This window comes from Nipponia nippon, unplaced genomic scaffold (genome assembly GCF_047370975.1).
Source record: "Nipponia nippon isolate SJK-2023a ecotype South Korea unplaced genomic scaffold, ASM4737097v1 scaffold_4, whole genome shotgun sequence".
NCBI classification, from domain to species: Eukaryota; Metazoa; Chordata; class Aves; order Pelecaniformes; family Threskiornithidae; genus Nipponia; species Nipponia nippon.
In genome coordinates, this window is record NW_028262358.1 from 33734280 (window position 1) to 33752858 (window position 18579).

At 36.5% G+C, this 18579-nt stretch overlaps 1 protein-coding gene across 4 annotated transcripts in view; it reads left to right on the forward strand.

Moving 5' to 3' along the window:
• Positions 1-18579, forward strand: part of BTBD9 (BTB domain containing 9) — a 136850-nt gene that overhangs the window by 108655 nt on the left and 9616 nt on the right. For 3 of the 4 annotated variants that reach the window (XR_015708940.1, XM_087777309.1, XM_087777311.1), the window contains exons 11-12: positions 14007-14085; positions 18189-18215. Coding sequence is in view for 3 of the 4 variants with exons in the window: in XM_087777309.1 (XP_087633435.1) it covers positions 14007-14085; positions 18189-18215 (106 nt within the window). In the remaining variant the exon portion in view is untranslated. The remainder of the gene's footprint in view (positions 1-14006; positions 14086-18188; positions 18216-18579) is intronic. The other variant, XM_087777310.1, reaches the window with a different exon arrangement.

An 18579-nucleotide genomic window follows, 5' to 3' on the forward strand; every position in this document is an offset into this window, starting at 1 on the left:
TGCAAGATTCATTAACAAAATTTATTAACTGTCTTCCGATTGATTTTTCAAGAATAATTTTCAACTTTGAGGTTTACTGCTCTTGTTCGGTGTTTCATATTTCTATCCTATCATGTACTATGTGCATTTCCAGTTTTCAGGCACTGCTGTGTTTCCTTTGATAATAAATCACAGATAAAGAACACCTAGAGAGATCTAGGTCATGCACTTAACAGTTCTAAATCACTTTTCAGATGTACAGAAGAGTGTTTTTTCCATGTTGTCTACGGACTTCAAGTGAGAAAATACTTGTGCTTTACACAATATTAGTGGCAAACTCAATTTTGGATCTTTTTTTTTTTCTGGGTATACTTTTGTGAAACCAGGCTAATCTCTATCATGATGTGATTATTTCTTTTGCTATAGAGGTAATATTTGAAGTGTGTGAATATCTTTCCTGGTATATGTAGTTCCTTATACTTAGCCAAAAACATAGCAGTTTTTTTCTTCCTATCCTCCTCTAGTTCCTCCAGTTCATTCTATGATCCCATCTTTAGAATTCCCTCACATCCACTTTCATCCATCATTTTTCTCCTTAACCACTTTCATAGGACTGTTTTCTCTCATAATAAAACATCTTGAACATTTCTCAGCCCTCTTGCCTTTCCAGCTGCCTGTATGCTCACGTCGCTTTTTCTGTTGCTTCCCGTCAGTATTGCATGCATCTACTGTTCTGTCATACCTAGAATGACAAAAATAACATTTTTTCCTAACTTCTGTATAATCCTTAATTCTGTCCCACACCTGAGCTCCCAAGTGGCGGGGTGGAACAGGATAAAAGGAACCGCTCTTGTACCTGTGGTGTCAAACAGGGTGTTTTCCTCACGCTTCATCCTATTTTACATGAAGTTAATTTCACAGCAAAACCGTTCTTGTATCTCTTCTGTCAAACAGTATATTTCAACCACGGTTCATCCTATTTTACATGAAGCAAATTTCATAGTAACTCTGTGAATGCCTCCTCCAGAGTTGCCAAACTCAGTGTAGCCACATCCATACAATAGAAAGATTAAATGTATTCAAACAAGATGGCTGGGAAATTGCTACGTTGTTAAGCTCAATTTCAAGTCTCACTTCACAAAAATAAACTGAGGGTTCTCATTAATCTGTTCGTTTTGCTGCTAGTAATGCCGACTGGAGCAAGTCAGAAAGATATAAAGGGTCATTTTGTGTAATTATTGAGCTTAAAAGCCCTGAATGATAGAGGCATTGAAGGACATGTTTTTACTTGTGTTTATAGGCTCACGTTTTGAACGATTCTAGTAAGGCAAAAGAAGAAAGAGGCTCCGGCTTCACAGACCTGCCCTATTAAGCACAAAGAATTAAGATTTCACAGAGAGAAAGAAGAGTTGCGTTCCATTTCAGAGCGTTAGGAGCCTCTCAGAAGTGTGGAAACTCTGCATCTAACGTTTCATTTGCTAGCTTTTATTTTAGCTGAGCCTGGTTTGATTGAAGAAAGATCTAGCTTCTTTTAATTTGTTTCTTAACGGTGACTCAGGACCACAAGAAGGTTTTCAAATTGTTAATTTGTCTTTTCTTTTTTCCACTTCTACCTTCAAGTCCTTGTGGTTGCTTTTCAGCCACAAATATGCATGGATCTTTTGAACAAGCCTTGAACAGAGTTGCAAACTGCAGTCTCTCTTGAATGTTTTGCCGTCCACTTACTTCACTGCAGCTCTGCATGTGCCATATGCATTGAAGTTTTGCTTTGCTCCATTTTGCCGTGCGTCTGGCACGTTCTCAGCTCCTCTTCGTGCATGTTGCTGTGAGGAGAGTGAAGAAAACATTACAGTAACTCTGACGTCAGTTTGGATGTTAGCTCAGTTCTGCCTCGGAGAAAATCAGCAATACCAAATAACACCCATAGCATCAGTACCCATTTCTTTTAGGTATTGGATTTTTCTCCCGTGCTATGGAAGACTTGAATGTCTCTTTGGAGGCCAGTAAAAATTGTCAAGCTAATGATATAAATAGATGTATCTATTCGTGCTTCATAATATATCATGTAGAAAATATACTTTCCCCCCTCAAAAAAACAACAGTGGTAATTAAGTATGTGTAAAATATCTGTTGCGTAGTCTTCTCTTTAAAATAAAAATCAAAGTAAATATTCATTTCCTTTCATGAATTATTATTACTCATTATAATTATTTTACAATTATTATTATTTATTATGACATTGACGTTTCAGTAGAAATTAGACTTCCCGATGGCTTTGCCTTTTGTGATTCTTGCCAGATGACTTTCTAAAGTTTCTGTGATAAAATAGCAAACTTTCAAGTTATTCGTATTACAAGAGATTACGTTTTAAGTCTAAGCGAGTGCTCACTCTTCACGGATAACCACTGCTTCTACTGTAAATACTAGACACAGGAGGAGTTTTCAGTAAATGCATTTTCATTCTGCTTTGAAGAGTGAGAAGACAGTACCGAAGGAGAGAGAGGCTGCCTTAATTGTTTTATCAACCCCCAAATATGTTTCCGATGTTCAGACCTTTTTTTTTTTTTTTAAATTTATTTATTCATTCTTTTTCTGATCCTCTTACTTCCTGGGTTGATATTCATAAAGCATCTTTGGTTTGACCAGGAAGGGATTTGCTTTCCGTATTATGAAAGTGGATGGGATTTGGTCTATCTGGTTTTTGGCTGCTGCACTCATTCTTGCATATTCTGCACTAGCCATTCTTTTATCTGTATATTTATCTTTGCAACTACTTATCCCAGCTGAGTATGAGCAAGGGCAGCTGCTGCCAGTCACTGATTTTGTGCTACCTTGTAAGTCGTGTAAATCACCATGATTGCGTGCCATGGTGCTTTCACGAAAAGTTGTTGCTGTCATTTATCTGTCTGAGTCATGGCCTTCCTGTAGATTTCTTGCCTCCTGTTTTAATGCCTGTGACTTTTAAAAACATACTAATCCAACACACAGTTACAGTTGATTTGTCATATTTGCATTCATTGACTGCGTTTAGTTTAGAAGTTATCAGTGTGAAGTCATGGGTCAGATAATCAGACTTGTCCTTTGCATTATTTCCATGCATAGTACTCAGCATTGCCTTCACTTCTGACACAGCACCTGTTCTTACTCGCTGTCCACTGAGCAATGGAGTGAAGACTTTCTTGCATACATATTTGCTTGAGATTTTGTTTGAGCACCTGGTTTCTAGAGCTTTTCAATAGGACTTTTTGTTGTCGTTTTACTTCTTTTTCTTAAAGACAATATGAATTTACTTTAAACTATTTTACCAATTACTTTACATGCACTTTGATGTTTTATGGTAAATCCGTCATTCTGAGACATCAACCATTTCATAGGCTTTTTGTTACATATTTCACATATACGCGGGGTAGATTCAAATGCATTTCAGTGTCCATTGACTTTCTCAGTCTGGTTTGTTTGGGTTTTTTGTTTTGTTTTTTTTAATGTGCCAGAGACACAGCATTGCTTAGTGCGCAGAATATTTGGGGGGGGGGGGGGGGGGGAAGAGGTAAGAATATATCAGAATCCAAGATAATATTAATTATTCTAATATTGTCTTTACTGCTTGTTGTTAGGGTAGATTTATACAAACTCTGAAATTCAAAAGAGAGATGTGTTTCCCTGAGCCCAGGGGCCAGATTAGAGAAGCATTCAGACTTCTTGGTTCTGAGAACATGTTCCCTGTGTTCCATTTTAACCTGATTGTTGTCTGCATTTACTTGAACATGGTACCATGCCTGTTTTCAATAAAAAAACAAAACAAAACAAAAAACCAAAAAAGTACGTCACCAGTGATAATGAATTAGGTTTTGTAAAACCAATATTAAGTTGATAAATATGGTGTATATGTTCTAGGTAGGGGACACTCTGGATACTGAAGCTCCAAGACCTGATCTACATATTCTTATTCCTGAGATTAACCATAAAACTTTGTCCTCTCCTCTTTGTTTCCTTTCTTCTTGACTTCTTGACTTGATCTGTCATCTTTGCCAGGCTGAAAAGGAAATCAGATTATATGAACACTATGTTTTTTTAGTGAAAGGCGAAACCTTTATGCCTTTTGAAAAATTTAAGGCTGATGAAAAAAATTCTGAAAAGAAGATAATTATAAGGAAATGCTTGCTGAGATTGAAGAATGTAGGATTTTGAGGCACTGAGATGGATACCTGAGCAGCCCATTTTGGCAGCAACATACTGGGTCTGTAAGTGTTCCTTATAGTGTAGAGGTGCAAGAAATGCATGTAGTCCTTGAGAGTTATAGCATGATGACATTGCTATATTTTGTCTGACTGTACTATTGTCACTTTTTAATATTAAAGATGATCAGTAAGATGGTGTATTTTATCAGTACAGAACCCTATTTTGGAGATGCAGGCTAAATGTGAAGATGATGGGAAATGATCACTGTGTCTTTTAAACCTTCTAGGTAATGCCTTGCAAGAATTAAATTTTGCTTTATGAGTAAACATTAATTTTGTCTTATAAAATAAATTGTAGTCAGAATCTTGGCTGTTGCTCTGTCTTACAACAAACATCGTTGTTTTCAGTGGTCAGCCTCACTTAAGTATACAACCTGTTCGACCTTCTGTTGTTTGCCATGGAGAAGCTCTTTGATAGTGTAAGAAAACTTGCTCTTAGTAGGTTTATTCCTCTTTTAACTTTATTCTGTTGTTCAGCTTTACTTCAGTGTATCTTGCCCTTCTCGGATATTTGTAAATTCGGTCGTCCTCCTTCTGTGATGGATTGCTCATACAGGCTAAGAATACTGAAATATTCCCCCCCATAAACGTTTGTGTCCCAGTTTGACCTACAACATTAAGCAATTTTGGAAAAGCCTGTCGTCTTAAGAGGTCTTCACCAGCTATTGCCAACTCTGCTCAATGTAACAGAAATCCTAATTTTCTTACTAGGAGGAAAATACTACTCCTGTCTTGCATCCTGCTAAGCAAAGGTTTTTTTCCAATCAGCACAGGAACAAATTTGCAGCTTCTCGGTAAGGACTCAACAGTGCAGATTACTGCTTTTATATTGTGGAAGGATCCTATGGCAGTACTTGGATTGCCTTCACCGAGTCGTAATATTCTCTCTTTTTTAAAATGTCTGTGCCTGCATGCACATACCCACATGCATGCAGGCACCCACACACATGCACACTCTCAGCACCTTGATAAATAAATACTACAAAAAGGTTATCCAAAGTATAGATGTCTCCTGTGAAATTGGCCCATTTACCTGCCTGAGATAAGAAAGGAACGCCTAATACTTGAACTGTTGTTTTGCGTTTATGTTTGTTTACTTTGAAATTCATTGTTGCATAAGACCATCTAATAACCCAATGAACAGGAGATGGCCAAATGTTCATGAACTAGATGGTAAGTTACTGTTTTGTCTGTAGTCCTTTCTTACAGGCAAAGCCACTAAATATAGCAACTGTTGACATCTCCTTGTATAGTCAGGGTGCCAGTCAGATGTTAACACATCAAATCTAGAGATTTGCCCTAATTAGATTATTGATATTCAGGATCTAATTTCATTAAAACTCTGAAAAGTACACATTTGCTTATGCTGGCCAAAAGAGGTATGGTCTTTAGTGTAACAAATATCCTGCATTGAGATATATGCAGTATTAAGCCATTGATTTATTCACAGTAATGTTTTTACCAGGACAGATTATATCCATGAATCACAAAACGGAAGAATTATTACATCTTTAGGTTCCTCCTTTGGGGATTTTTGCACTATGTGGTATGTGGTGTATTTTTTTTAGAATAATGCTCCATCAGTTTGTTTCATATACTTGAAGGGACGGTGCTTCTGTTCTGCTCTTTGCTTTTCTATCACACTGAGTTCCCACAGTAAGAATTTTTTTTCTCAATACCAGTACTGAACATCATATTACCTAGTTTCATTCCATTATTTTTCTTGTATCCCTGTAAACCAATTTTTCTTTCTTAACGGATTTCATACACTTCAACTGTATATTTATAGTCATTTTGCCTTTTTCCTGTTACCTTGATTGCTACTTAAACAAATTTTGCCTGACTTTATTTTGTGCTCTTTCATCATGAGTCAAGTTTTCTCTGTTTTTAAAATTATATTTGTGAATTTTACCCAGCTCAGTGTATAAATTTTTAAGGTACAGAGTTACTAATTAAATACTAAAATTTAGTTCTTCAGAAACTGTTGGGAGGGGAGCTATATTTTTTCTGTTCTTCAACACGGTAACAGAAGCAAAAGTTGTATTTGTGATTTTTATCTGTCTTAGTTCACTTTAGTCTCATGTCTAAAATTACTGCAGCCATGGATACGAGTTCAGATATTTTTTCTAGGCGAGTTTCAGTCTGAGGTCGCAAGGCTTTGTTTTCTGACCTTGAGGTTAATAGGTAATTCAGCGTGGTAGTAGAAAGGGTTACAGTTTTCCTCTTTTCCATTAGCAAACCTCGGTATGCTTGTACTGCTGTTAGGAGGAGGCACGTGCTGATTTACTTTTTTACTGTTTTATTCTTCTTAGAGGCTGTGGTTCAATTTATCGCATTCCTTGGGGGTTTGACATGTCAATTAGATGTTATCGGCAGTAATAGAAGGGCGGTTGCTGTAAATGTGAAGTTTTTACGAGTGTGCCATGAAATCACACCCAAGGGAATGTAAGAGAGAAGTGCAATAAATACAGTGTTAGTCTACATGCTACAAAGGAACTGATTAATAGGGAGCATGATTCTGTCTTGTATCTCTATTGTTTATACATTTGCTGTTAATCAACTATTCCATTGGTGTGAAAAGTTACATAATAAAAATACCTTACAATCTGTTGGGGGGGGGGGAGAAGTCTTCAAAGTTAAAAGCATCCCACTAGTTGTATTACTGGGTATGTTACTGTTTTGGATGGCTTTTCATATCTTTGCTATCTACATGACCATCACGAGCAATAACTATTGGTAATGAGTAAGCACAACAAAACCAATTCAACCTCTAGGATCGTGCAAGCTTGTCTTCTACACGTGTACTCTGGTGTACACAAAAGTATGTAAGATGAACTCATAGGTCAAGTTACTCAAGTTCACAGCTTTCGTCCGCCACCACTGCCATCCCCCAAGGATGTATGTGTAGATAATACATATACAGTTCTTGCTACGGCATAGAAATTTGGCTCATGGCATTCTGCCAGACAGTTGCCAGCAAATTGCTAATAATCTCATTTTGTGTAAGATTTTTAAATATAAACTATATTTCTGGAAATAAAGACAGACAACCTGTTGAAACTGAAAAAATGTGCGAGCAAGCGAATTTATATGAGTACACAGTTTATGCAGTACAAAAATGCTACTCTTGCCTATGTTGGCATGTGGATATATTTGAAAATTGGTTACTGCATTTAGTTAGAAAAATAATTACTACATTCAGTTTTAGCATTGCTCAACTTGACTGTATTTTAACATTTTCTTCCTGCACTATTTTTTCTAAAACATTAAAATTTCGGCACTGAAGCTGTGAAAGCAGGGGTTACTATAAGGAGTCTTTTACATTAGAAGCTTTATAAAGGTGTCAGGAAGTCGGTATAGACTTCATTAAATCTATTTTATGTCAGAATTTTTATTCTAATAGGTCTGCTTTATCAAGCCCACATTTGGTTTCTACAATAAATATATGCAATGAAACATTTATAGCAGTTTAGTAACGTGTTCTTATAGAGGACAGATATTTTGTTTGGATTGGTAGGAGGGACCAGTCATAGGGCGAAATAACTACAAATTTTGTTCAGATGCTTTCAGCATTATGTGTTCCTTATGGGAAGTATATTTAGAATAAAAATTTTTGAGGGGAGTTTTCCCAGAAGGTGGGAATACCTGTTTTTACTGGTCAATATATAAAGCTGTTATGTAACAAATACTGCGACAGGTGATTTTTAGTATTTATTATTCTCACATTTATTCTAGACTCTCATTATATTTCTCTTAACCATTTTCATTACCTCTGCCATTAGTACTTCAAGTCCTTTTTGGTTTTTTTCCTTAATAAACTGGATAAAGTATATTGCTATCTCATCAATGGACTATAGTATAAATATAACCAAGATGCATTTTTAGGAGAGTTTTGCCTCTGTCTCCGAGAGCTGCAGAGAGAAAGCTGTTACGCCTAGCTTGCACCTTCCTTGCTTCCTTAGAAGTACCAGGTTTGACGGGCCACCTTTTGAGAGAGTGCTGTCATAGTGACAGCAGAACAGATGGAAACTCAGTTTTTAGTTGAGGTAGACCAGGGGTAGAACTGCACTTAATTTGAATTTAATTTAAAAACCAAAATGTACATGACCTTTGATTCCTCACATTATCTTCTTTCGCGTGCTTTTTCTTCCCCCTCAGTGGCTATGGAGGCTGGATGGAAATTGGATGGCTGAGCCAGCTACCCAGTTTGACTTGTGTGCTTTATGGGTCTGACTTTTTGAGTTAGTATGTTAAATTACAGCTTTAACAGGAGAGGGAGTATTACTTCACTTTATTGTTTAGTACTGTTATGGTGGAAAACATGTTTTTATAGGCAATTTGTAAGGTAGCTGTAGACCTTTGGGGTATTTTATAAAGAAAAATGTCTGTATAACAATAACTGTTGGAGCATTTTTAGTGCACACTTCTGTGTTTATTTTGTAGGTACTCCATAGTAGAGGTTAGTATGGTATTCATTAATAAAGCAAGGGGTGTAACACATACCAGGCAGAACATACTATGGTACTTCTCGAGTCTCGGTTGGCTTGCTTATGTGTGCATGCAATTTTTTATTTGGCATCATCACATGCTAGTTACTTGCTGTCTTGTTTACACCAGTACAGTCATCAGACTGATGTATGGAAAGACAACACAACTCTTCTTTCCTTTCCCTGTCATCTGCTTTTACAAATATCTCCTCGCTATTCCATCATAATGAATGTTGTAGTCCGTTAAAAAATATGTAGTCACAGTTGAAAAAGTCCACATCCAAATAAGCTAAGAAGTGTTTTGTCACTTACTACAGAACGAGGCATATGTGGACAAGCACTAGAAAGCAAAATGGAAGTTACTTGCTGGTGATTGACATTTCTCAGGGCGTGTTGCTTGTTTCCACATTTGCTTCCAACTCTGCTTTGCTTTTCTTCTTGGCGTGAGGAACAAAAAATGGAGGTTGTACCTGACCTTGGAAAGTGAGGAGACACAATGTGCACACGTAAAATGCTTAGCCTAAAGCAAGTCATGATATGAATACGATGTGGTTATTACAGCTTGATGAATATTAGTTACATGTAACAGCTTTCTCTTTCATCTTACATCTTTAGCCTGAACTTGGTTTCAGCTATAATCAGTGCTGCTCTGGTGATCCCACAGTGCGGTAGTATTCTGTAGTGGCTCATTAGAAAACCTTAATAAAAGATAAGGTTCCACTTCTTTCTTAATTTGTTCTCGCTGGAAGAGAAGGAAATAACGAGGAAGGGTCACTATTTATATCCTATTATATGTAACAAATCTTTAGAAAGATAGCAGCTTTTCATAGAAATAACTAGGCAAGGATTCCAAATGCTGAGAAAAGCCATTAAATTATTTGAGGTGAATTGCTATTTTGGAGCTATAGATAGCTTAAGCAATAGCAAGCTATTGTTATAATTTACCTGGACATCAGTATTTCTTGCATTCTTCTTGCAGTAGCCTAATAAAGAAAAAGGCAGGAAGGAACATGAAAGTGGAGGGGTTTGTGATGATTTTCTTCTTCCTCTGAATAGAATATGGTGAAGAGATTGCGGGATGCAGAAAGCCATTGAGTTTTCAGTGACAGCTGTTGCTGTTGGAGAGATGAAAGCACTCGGCCCAAGAGTCTGTTTATATGTTTGAGCAGAGAAAGTGATTTTCATTGCAAGGAGCTCTGAGACAGGCAGAGTCAGAGAATAAGAGAGCAAAAGATAATTACCTAAATTATGTTCAGGCTATTATAGAAGACGAATATAGTTAAAATGTAATTAAATATGACAGGCTCACAGGATGCAAGCATGGCTTTGGAATACTAATCGTCAATTACTGCATCTCCTTAGGGGAGTCGGGCAGAACGAGAGAGTTAGAAGTAGGGTGGCTGAGGTGAGATGTAGAGTGTTAAAACACCATAGGATTGTATCAAGGCTAATATCTTTTGGAAAATGGAGCTGTGGTATCAGGGGGCCTTTGCTAGCCAAACAACTTGTAGTGCTGCATTTCAACTTGAGGACCCTGGTATAAATCTGAGTAGGCTGCTAGTCTTAGAGATGTAAACCTTAGCTTGAGGTAGTGATTATTTCTGTTGTGAAAGTGATAACCAGGACTGCTGCAGATTGAGCAGCAAATCTAAAAGGAATCAACCAGCAAGGCAGGTGTGAAAGCAGAAAAAAAAGATCAACACTTCCTGAATGTTTAAAAAAGCTAAACCCTGAAAAATCAGTTTGTTATAGGCTCACTAATAATGAGTACAGAGATTCAGAAAGTCCAAAGACAACAATGTCACTTTATGGGAGAAGTAAGTTCCGATAGCTTCTTTATGACTGTGTCCTAGGTAAAGAAGGTGAAAGTATTTCCACCAGCTTGAAAGATTTGTTTGCTTCGCATGTGGGGTGTGAAGGTGAAGAAATGGCATCTGTTACACAAAAGTATCTAATCCCAGACCACAAATGAGGTGCTTTTGATATGTTTTAATGCTGCTGTTCCTGGAATACAGTGACTTACGTATGAATCAGTACCAAAGCTATGTATAAAGTTTGGAGGAAATTTTTGTAAAGACCATCAAAAGCGATTTTGAGGATAGAAAGAGTGCCTCTTGTGAGGAAAGTATAAAATAAGCACATACGCATGGCGTGACTCCAAAATAATTTGCAAAATAAAATTTCTACAGAGAAACTGAAATTATTGCAATAGTACCAGGAGAGATAACCAGTAGTAAAAGATGATGATTAAAAAGAAACTTAAGGCTTACCTATGATGTCTTTAATTTAATCGAGGAACACCACTGAACAATTGTTATGGCTTGATATATAAACAGAAGTCTTACTGAATTTGTTATATCAGCAAAAAATGCAAAAAGAGGGCAGATATGCCTTGATAATGTTCTGTCAGTAATCTCTCTTCCCATATGGGTATAGTTACATGACATAAGTTATCTATTTGCCACATAATTATATCTGTTCTGGAGAGGTATTGCTTTATATATATCGATGTTCTCAAACGTACTGTTACAGTTGAAATCAGTGCAACTTTCTAGGGAAGAAGGTTTGCCTTGCTTATTTCAAAAGTGGCTTTTTCCAAATCCATTCGTGTTGTTTTCTACTTTGTTTTTTCCTTTTTGCTAAGGAAATAAACTAAGACACCTAATTTTCTCATTATCCCATCAAGTACTAATTCTCTAGTGGCAATATTCTTGAATTCTAATAATTTGAATTTTAATAACTCTTCTACAAATTGTCTATAATCTTGACTTTCTTTTTCCAATGGGAAAGGAATAAAATGGACACATACCAAAACACTAAATATTCTTAGGACCACATTTATTGAAAACCCTATCTCCCTTCGAGTCTCACATCCTCAAGAAGTTTTTTTACTATTTTCTATCATGTTTTAATATTATTAAAAGGGTAATTACAATCCAATCCTAATAACAGCATTGTAGCAGAAAGGAAGGACTTGTAATGCAGTGGGAAGTGGAGGAACTTAGGAGCTTCCTGGAGGAGCTGATCTAGACGTGTGTTGTCAAAAGGATCTTCAGAGGCCTTTTTCTCATCCTCTCTTAATATCTGTCATGCTCTTCAGTTGTATTCCTGAACAGATGCGTCAGCTTCCTTGTTGTCACTTCATGCAACAGGCAATGGCATTTACTGCCGTCTCTGGAAAATCTGCACTAAACTCTTGCAGTGTGTCTTTGACCAGTGGTCAGAAGTACTATAAATAAATACAGACCCATTTATATTCTATTCTATGATGCCTAATTAACCTATTTTCTTGTCACAGAACACAAACTCTACCTTAGAGGCTAGGGAGGCAGAAGCTGTTCTTAATAGCTTCTTCAGGATTTTAAACTCTATTATTTAGAGTAGCTTTAGAATATTTTCCAAATCAGTAAATAGGGAAATCCGATTTTCACATCATCACTCTCCTTGCGTAAAGTGTGTGCGTATAAATGAGAAAGCATATGCATAATGCAAACTATGGTGATACTCTGTTATGAGAAATAGTGTTGCAGTCCTGTCCCAGCCACTCATCTTCGGGACTCTGTACTTCAAGGTAACAAGTTACGTTTGACCATGAAGATTAACTGACTGGCTGTACTAGAGTAATATGAGAAGGAAACTCAAGAAGAATTGTTCTTCTGTTTAGGGATAAAAAATGTTTAAATCATAGCGATCTTTCAGATCTTGACACAGTCAACAAAATAGTCCATTCTCATTTTATATTTTATTTATAGCTTGAAGAAACAGCCTGAGCTTTAAAATAAGGAGAACATAGCCACATAAGGGATATAAATAAACCATGCTATTAGATAGATAACTGCTGTACCTCTGAGGCCTGACACAGACCGCACCTTTCTATTATGATGAGTAACTCTAATTACATCCATTACTTCATGCAGTAATACCAGTAAACTACTTGAAATTAGGTCTTGATTAGGCTCATAATCTTCTTTAAGCAAATATAACCTGACAGCAGTGATAAATGTAATAGTCAACTAAATTAAACCCAGAAATGCTATGTTTGTGACAAAGAGGTTTTCCTACTAAGGGAAAATTCAAGTGCCTGACAAATAGTCAGCAACCAAGCTGTTCATACTGCCAGGCTTTGGGGTAGTCTACTGGTGGCGAGTGGCGTTTCATTCCAGTTTTGCTTTGGTCCCTTATTTCTTACATGAACACTTCTGAAGGTATTCTGAACACATGCAGGAAAACTATCCAATGTTATTCTTCTGTATTGAGTTAATCAAGTTATACTTAACTACATTTTATTTCTGAAGTCTTCTGTGGTAGAGTCTAGTTTTGCTAAAAAGTTAAATTCTGTATCTAGCTTTCACGTTCTATGAATGTAAAATAATCTAAATTCTAATGTGTTCAAGTACTAATCTAGTGTATTTGGAAGACTGGCATCGAACGGAAACCTCTAGTTCCTATTATTCTTTTTGTTTCTTCTCTTTTACCGTCAGTGTGTTCTGTACGCACAAAGGTATGGTAGGAATTGGTGTCCTTTTCCTGCTGTGTATTGGGCTACTTGAGGTGTTGCACCTCACCCAGATCAGAAGAGTATCAATGAGGAAGGAGGACTATAGTGATCCCAATCTCTTTCTGGTGTTCTCAGTCTAGCCCAAAAAGTTACACTCCAGCTCGGGGGGGGGGGGGGGGGGTCTGTTCTCCCCCACCGCCTCTGCGTCAGGATGGGGAAATCCTCACAACCTGAATGCTTTGTGCCATTTGTAAGTTACTGGAAGGACCCTGGCCCACGCAAGGGAAGCTTGACTCCTCTGCCTCCACTGCTCCACTTGGAATGAGAAGAGTTTATTTGAGGTTTTGGGTGGGTTTTTTTCCCTGGAGCTGTAATTTTCTTTAACCAAGCTCTGAGGATTTCTCATGGGTAGCCAACAGATGGATGCAATTACTTTTATTTATCTGATCTTTTGTTTATCTAATACAGTCAATATTAGTCAAGAATTTTAGACTTTTATTGAGGTTTTTGTGGTTTTTTTCTTTTACCATTTTCTTAACTTTTGGCAGTAGTATGAGTATTATTCCTGCACACAAATTACAGTAGTATAAGGCATGTATGAAAACACATAAGCAGAGTCGAGGCACTTAAAAATAAAAATGAACAAGGAGAGCTGGATATTCAAGTGATGAAAAGTGTTTCTCGATTTGCCCTATTAAGTGATAATAGTACATACTGTCACTTGAATGGATTCTCTGCATATGTTACTGCAAGCTGTTGTGACCATGTTTAATATTTGTATGTCTTTCTGGAATTTTTTTGTAGATCCTGGCAAACAATCACTTTTGATAAACAGCCTGCATCTTTTATCAGAATAGTCGGAACTCACAACACAGCTAATGAGGTAAGGAACTTTTAGGGAAACCTATATTCTTCATGAATATAGAACAGGACAGTTTTTCATGTCTTGCAATGAAATTGATAATGCCTTCTAAAATTTACTTGCTTCATTTTTTTGCTCTGGCAATCTAGCAAAATAAGAATGAGTGCTTTTCTTATTTGAGTATTTGTGAACTTTGTTATTGTCTTCCCAGACAGAGTTGAAGGGCTGTTGCCAGTTTGGGGGATATTTGCGGGGGGGTTACAGACAAAGTACAGTAAAGTGTGTCTGGTTTTGGCCTTTCCACAGTGCCATCAAACATTCCTATTGGGTTTGGTTTTAAATTAATCCTTATTTTAATGAGTGATGAAAATACCGTTTTAGTGCACTAGAGAAAGGTGTGTAATTACTGATTACTTGGTTTTATCGCCTTTGTGTTATCTTTTTAATGAATAAAACATAAGAAAAATCTCATTCTTCATAAGAAAACCTTATTTGTGTAAGATTCTCTTATAATTAATTTTCATACCTCGTAAATCAGTTAACCAATAGTGGACAAACCAAGAGATTTTTTTCAATTCATTTTATACAGAAAAAATATATTTTGCCCTAACTGACCAAGTGCAATATCATCCTCTTTTTGTTTGCTTGTGCTTCTGTCTTTCATAATTGTTGTGTATGGTCTCAGATGAAGTGCAGATTTTATAGTTGACTTCAGTGCAACAGTTTACAATATGTGAATTTAAGAATATATGTAAATCTTTGTGAGATGAGGACCTTATATGACGAGATTATAAGAGGCACCAAAAGCTGCTGCTTCTGTGTGTATGCCTGCACGTCTACATCCCACACGTAGTTCACCACAAAACATTGTATTTTCACACCTTACAATGAACTTTGGATAGCACTATTACATTTGTAGTAATTAGAGTTTGTCAACTCTAGGAGTCAGGATTTCTGATCATATTTAGCATATGGGGTTGCTGGCTCTTAAGCATTGGAAGAATTGTGAAATAGCATTGTTTATGTCCAATTTTAGAGCAATTATTGCAAATATATGCACCACCAGGTGTCAACATTAGTTCTCAGCAGACAGAAGGAAGCTGACTAACCAACTGAACTGGGAATACAAATTTTTATTTTCTAAGCACTGTCTCTTGTGGTGTACAGTTCAGTCTTAATCAGTGAGTTCTTAGAAATACAGTCAGAAGCTGCCTCCAGGGTTGTTGTACATGCACGAAGAAGGCCTTTTCCATTACTGATCCATATAGACAGTCTTGTCTGCTCTCATGCCAGTGTCTGTAAATTCTCATGTCTTTATTAAAAAAGAATGGGGTGCATTGTGTAAACTTAGCAAATCAGCCTACAAAAAACATTACCTCCAACCTTTAATTCTTAAAGGTAGCTTTAAGCCCTGAAGAGTAATGGGTTTTTAAACATAATTCTAATTTAAATTGGCTGCTATTTCCAAGGAATTTAATATCGTGTGTAGTTATTTATATGGAGCACTGCATAACTAGTGAAGATCATCAGTATGTGCAAATTGAGGTTACAGCTATTCATGTAGTGGCTCAGTGGAACTATAAACACATGATGCTCTTCTAGGGCTTTTCCTCTCGTCTTTAAACTCTGTACCCAGCACTAACTATTTTTTCTTGTGAAAAAAATTATTTCTCCTAAAGCTTGTAGAGGAGGAACATTATCACCATGCACATATTACTAAATTACATTTTTTTTTATATATATTAAACAGATGGTCTCTAACATTTTTTCATAAATTTTCATTTTCCAAAGAAGGCAGCAGGATATTTTTCATACTTCCAATTTAAATAATAACAGTGTAACCAAAGTCTTGGTTTGTTCTGGAGTCTATAGTCTCGGTAGTGTCTTCAGAAAGAACACAAGAATTATTTGCCCACAGCTGGTTGTATTTTATGTCAAACCATTTGCATTTTAAACAAAAGATGCTAATGGCAGCATATTATCATCAAGGAGCTTTACTGTAATAGGTACAAAAATACTCCTTACTTGTTCTACCAACACAGACCTTTGAACTTTGAAGCACAATCTATACTTTCCAAAGGGAAGAGTTCACTTTTGGAATTGCAAAAACTCCCATAAAGTTTCTCCATTTTGTGAATGATTTCATCTTCTAAACTCATCTTTTCCTTTGCCATGTTTTCCAAGTTTTGAAAGACATGATGTTCAAAGATTTTTTTGACCTGGCATTTGGGTATTTTTTGGTATCTTAGAACATGATAGAAGTGTAACTTTTTGTTTTCTTGAGCTTCCAGACATCCTGCTTTTATAAAGAAAAGGATTATTTTTCCTTAGTCCTTGTCATCATTTATTTGTCAGACAGGTCACCTGATACTTTGACTGTGTAAGTTTTATTTTGTTATTCCTCTTCAGTATTACTGACCCGGAAAGGACACCTAGTTGCTAATGTGAGACCTTTATCTTGCAAATTACTGCACCAGTGTGCATGTACTGGGCCTTCCTGCTTTCTGTATCAGACCTTTCTTAAAATATCCATGGGAAGTATAACTTGCCGTTGATCAGAGGCTGATGCTGAACTGTCATCTCCGCTTTTTGAGAAGCACATGCAGGATTGATTGTTTTAGTAATACTGTTCCGAAATACATAATTCTAATATTGGATGAAGCCGATGAGCTCAACTGTACTTCTCTGTCCTCTGCTTCTTTCACAAGCTGTATTCTCTGTATGTTGAAGTGGCAGAGTAACTGAAAATAATGTTGTAAATTCACAGGCTTGTTAATGTGCCAGATGCCGAGTTGAGCATTAAGCATTTAGTATGAAAGAATTGGTAAAAATGAAAGTTACAATTTAAGAATCTGCTACTTCAGAATTTATAGCCTAGTATTAGCTAAATTTCAGTGGTATCCATACTGTAATGAAAAAAGCATGCATCGCTATGTAAGGTGAAGTTTTAAATGAGAAACACTATTTGTGTGGGATACAGTAGAAATATGGAATCTTCTGACTTGGAGGCCTCCATCCCATTCATTAGACTGTGCTGCCTTTCAAGGAAAGCAGCGTCTTACAGAGGTGCACTGATGAGATAATGTTCTTTTCTGCAAATCCTGGTGCTGATAAGTGCAGCTGGAAAAATGACAATAGCTGTTACTTTAAAAACATGGGAGCGGGATGAGTGTAAAAGGGGCTTCTCGAGAAGTGTAGCTGAATGCAAAAATTGGCTTCTCAAGAACTGTAACAGATGGAGAAAATTCATGCCACTGTAGAAATTAGTTTGGCTTTAGAAAAAAAAACTCACCAGAAGAAATGCAGAGAAGAGCCATTTTGTGCACATGTGTGTATGTGTGGGTGTAGATTTGTAATCTGTTCATATGTGTATATATAAAGGCATAGCCATGCATCTTTATGTGAGCATGTGCGTATATATAGAAATATAAACATGCATCGCTATATATCTGTATAAAAAACTGCAAGAATTCTTATGCTGAGAGGCACAAGAAAATATAATGGGGATAAAAAACCCCAGTGACTGTGAATTTTTTTTTTATTCATTTCATATGTGCTGTCAGAATTTGAATTAACTAGCTACCTCCTCAGAAAAGGCCCAGGGCTATTGCAGATGTGTCATTGCAGACGTCTGCTCAATGTGCACTTGAGCAGGGATGGTCAAAAAGAATAACAGGATTTTTGGTTGTATTGACGAAACGATAGAAAAAATAATATTCTGTAGTCTTGTACTAATATGTCATATACCCATGTCTTGTTTATGGTATTTGATTTCGCCCACATTAACTTGAAAGGGCCTGGGAAAGGGCAGTTAAGATTGTAAGAGATTACCTTTGTGAGAAGAGCTTTAAAGACATGATTTACTTGCAAGAAGAATGATAGAAGATGCCATAAAAGCATACAAGATTAAGTTAAAACGATAATTTTAAAATTCAGTTTTTAATATTCATCAAGGTTTAACTATAAAACTACAACGCATGAGAAAATAGCAAATTTTAAATCAGTATAAGAGAAGATGTATTTGTTTAGTGTGTGGCAAAGCTGTGCAATTCGTAGCAATGAGAAATCATGTGGAAAGAAGTTTTGTAACAATTTTAAAGAGTTCCTCCCCCTTCTCCTCCCAGGCACTTCAAGAAGAAATAGAAGTAAGAGTAAGTAAAGTAGAAAATAAATTGGAAAAATATGCTTAAAGAGATGGTCCTCTTACTCTAAGATACAGTCACCTGTACAGTGGTTCCGGGTATTCTTTGAAACGTAAGAAAATGATCACTGTTTGAAATGGAATATTTCAGCTGATGGAGCAGCAGCCTCCTTGGACACTGAATGCCTTTCTACATACTCCAGGATATGTCTGTAGAGCTACCATTGCTATTACAGCAGAGGGCAATCTTGAAATAGAATCATGTTGGTAATGATTTAAATTTCATTTCTAGTGTGTATGAACATTCAGTTTTTTGAGGAAGTAATTTGATCATAAGATACATTTAAGACAATTAATTAATTGTTGTTGTCATC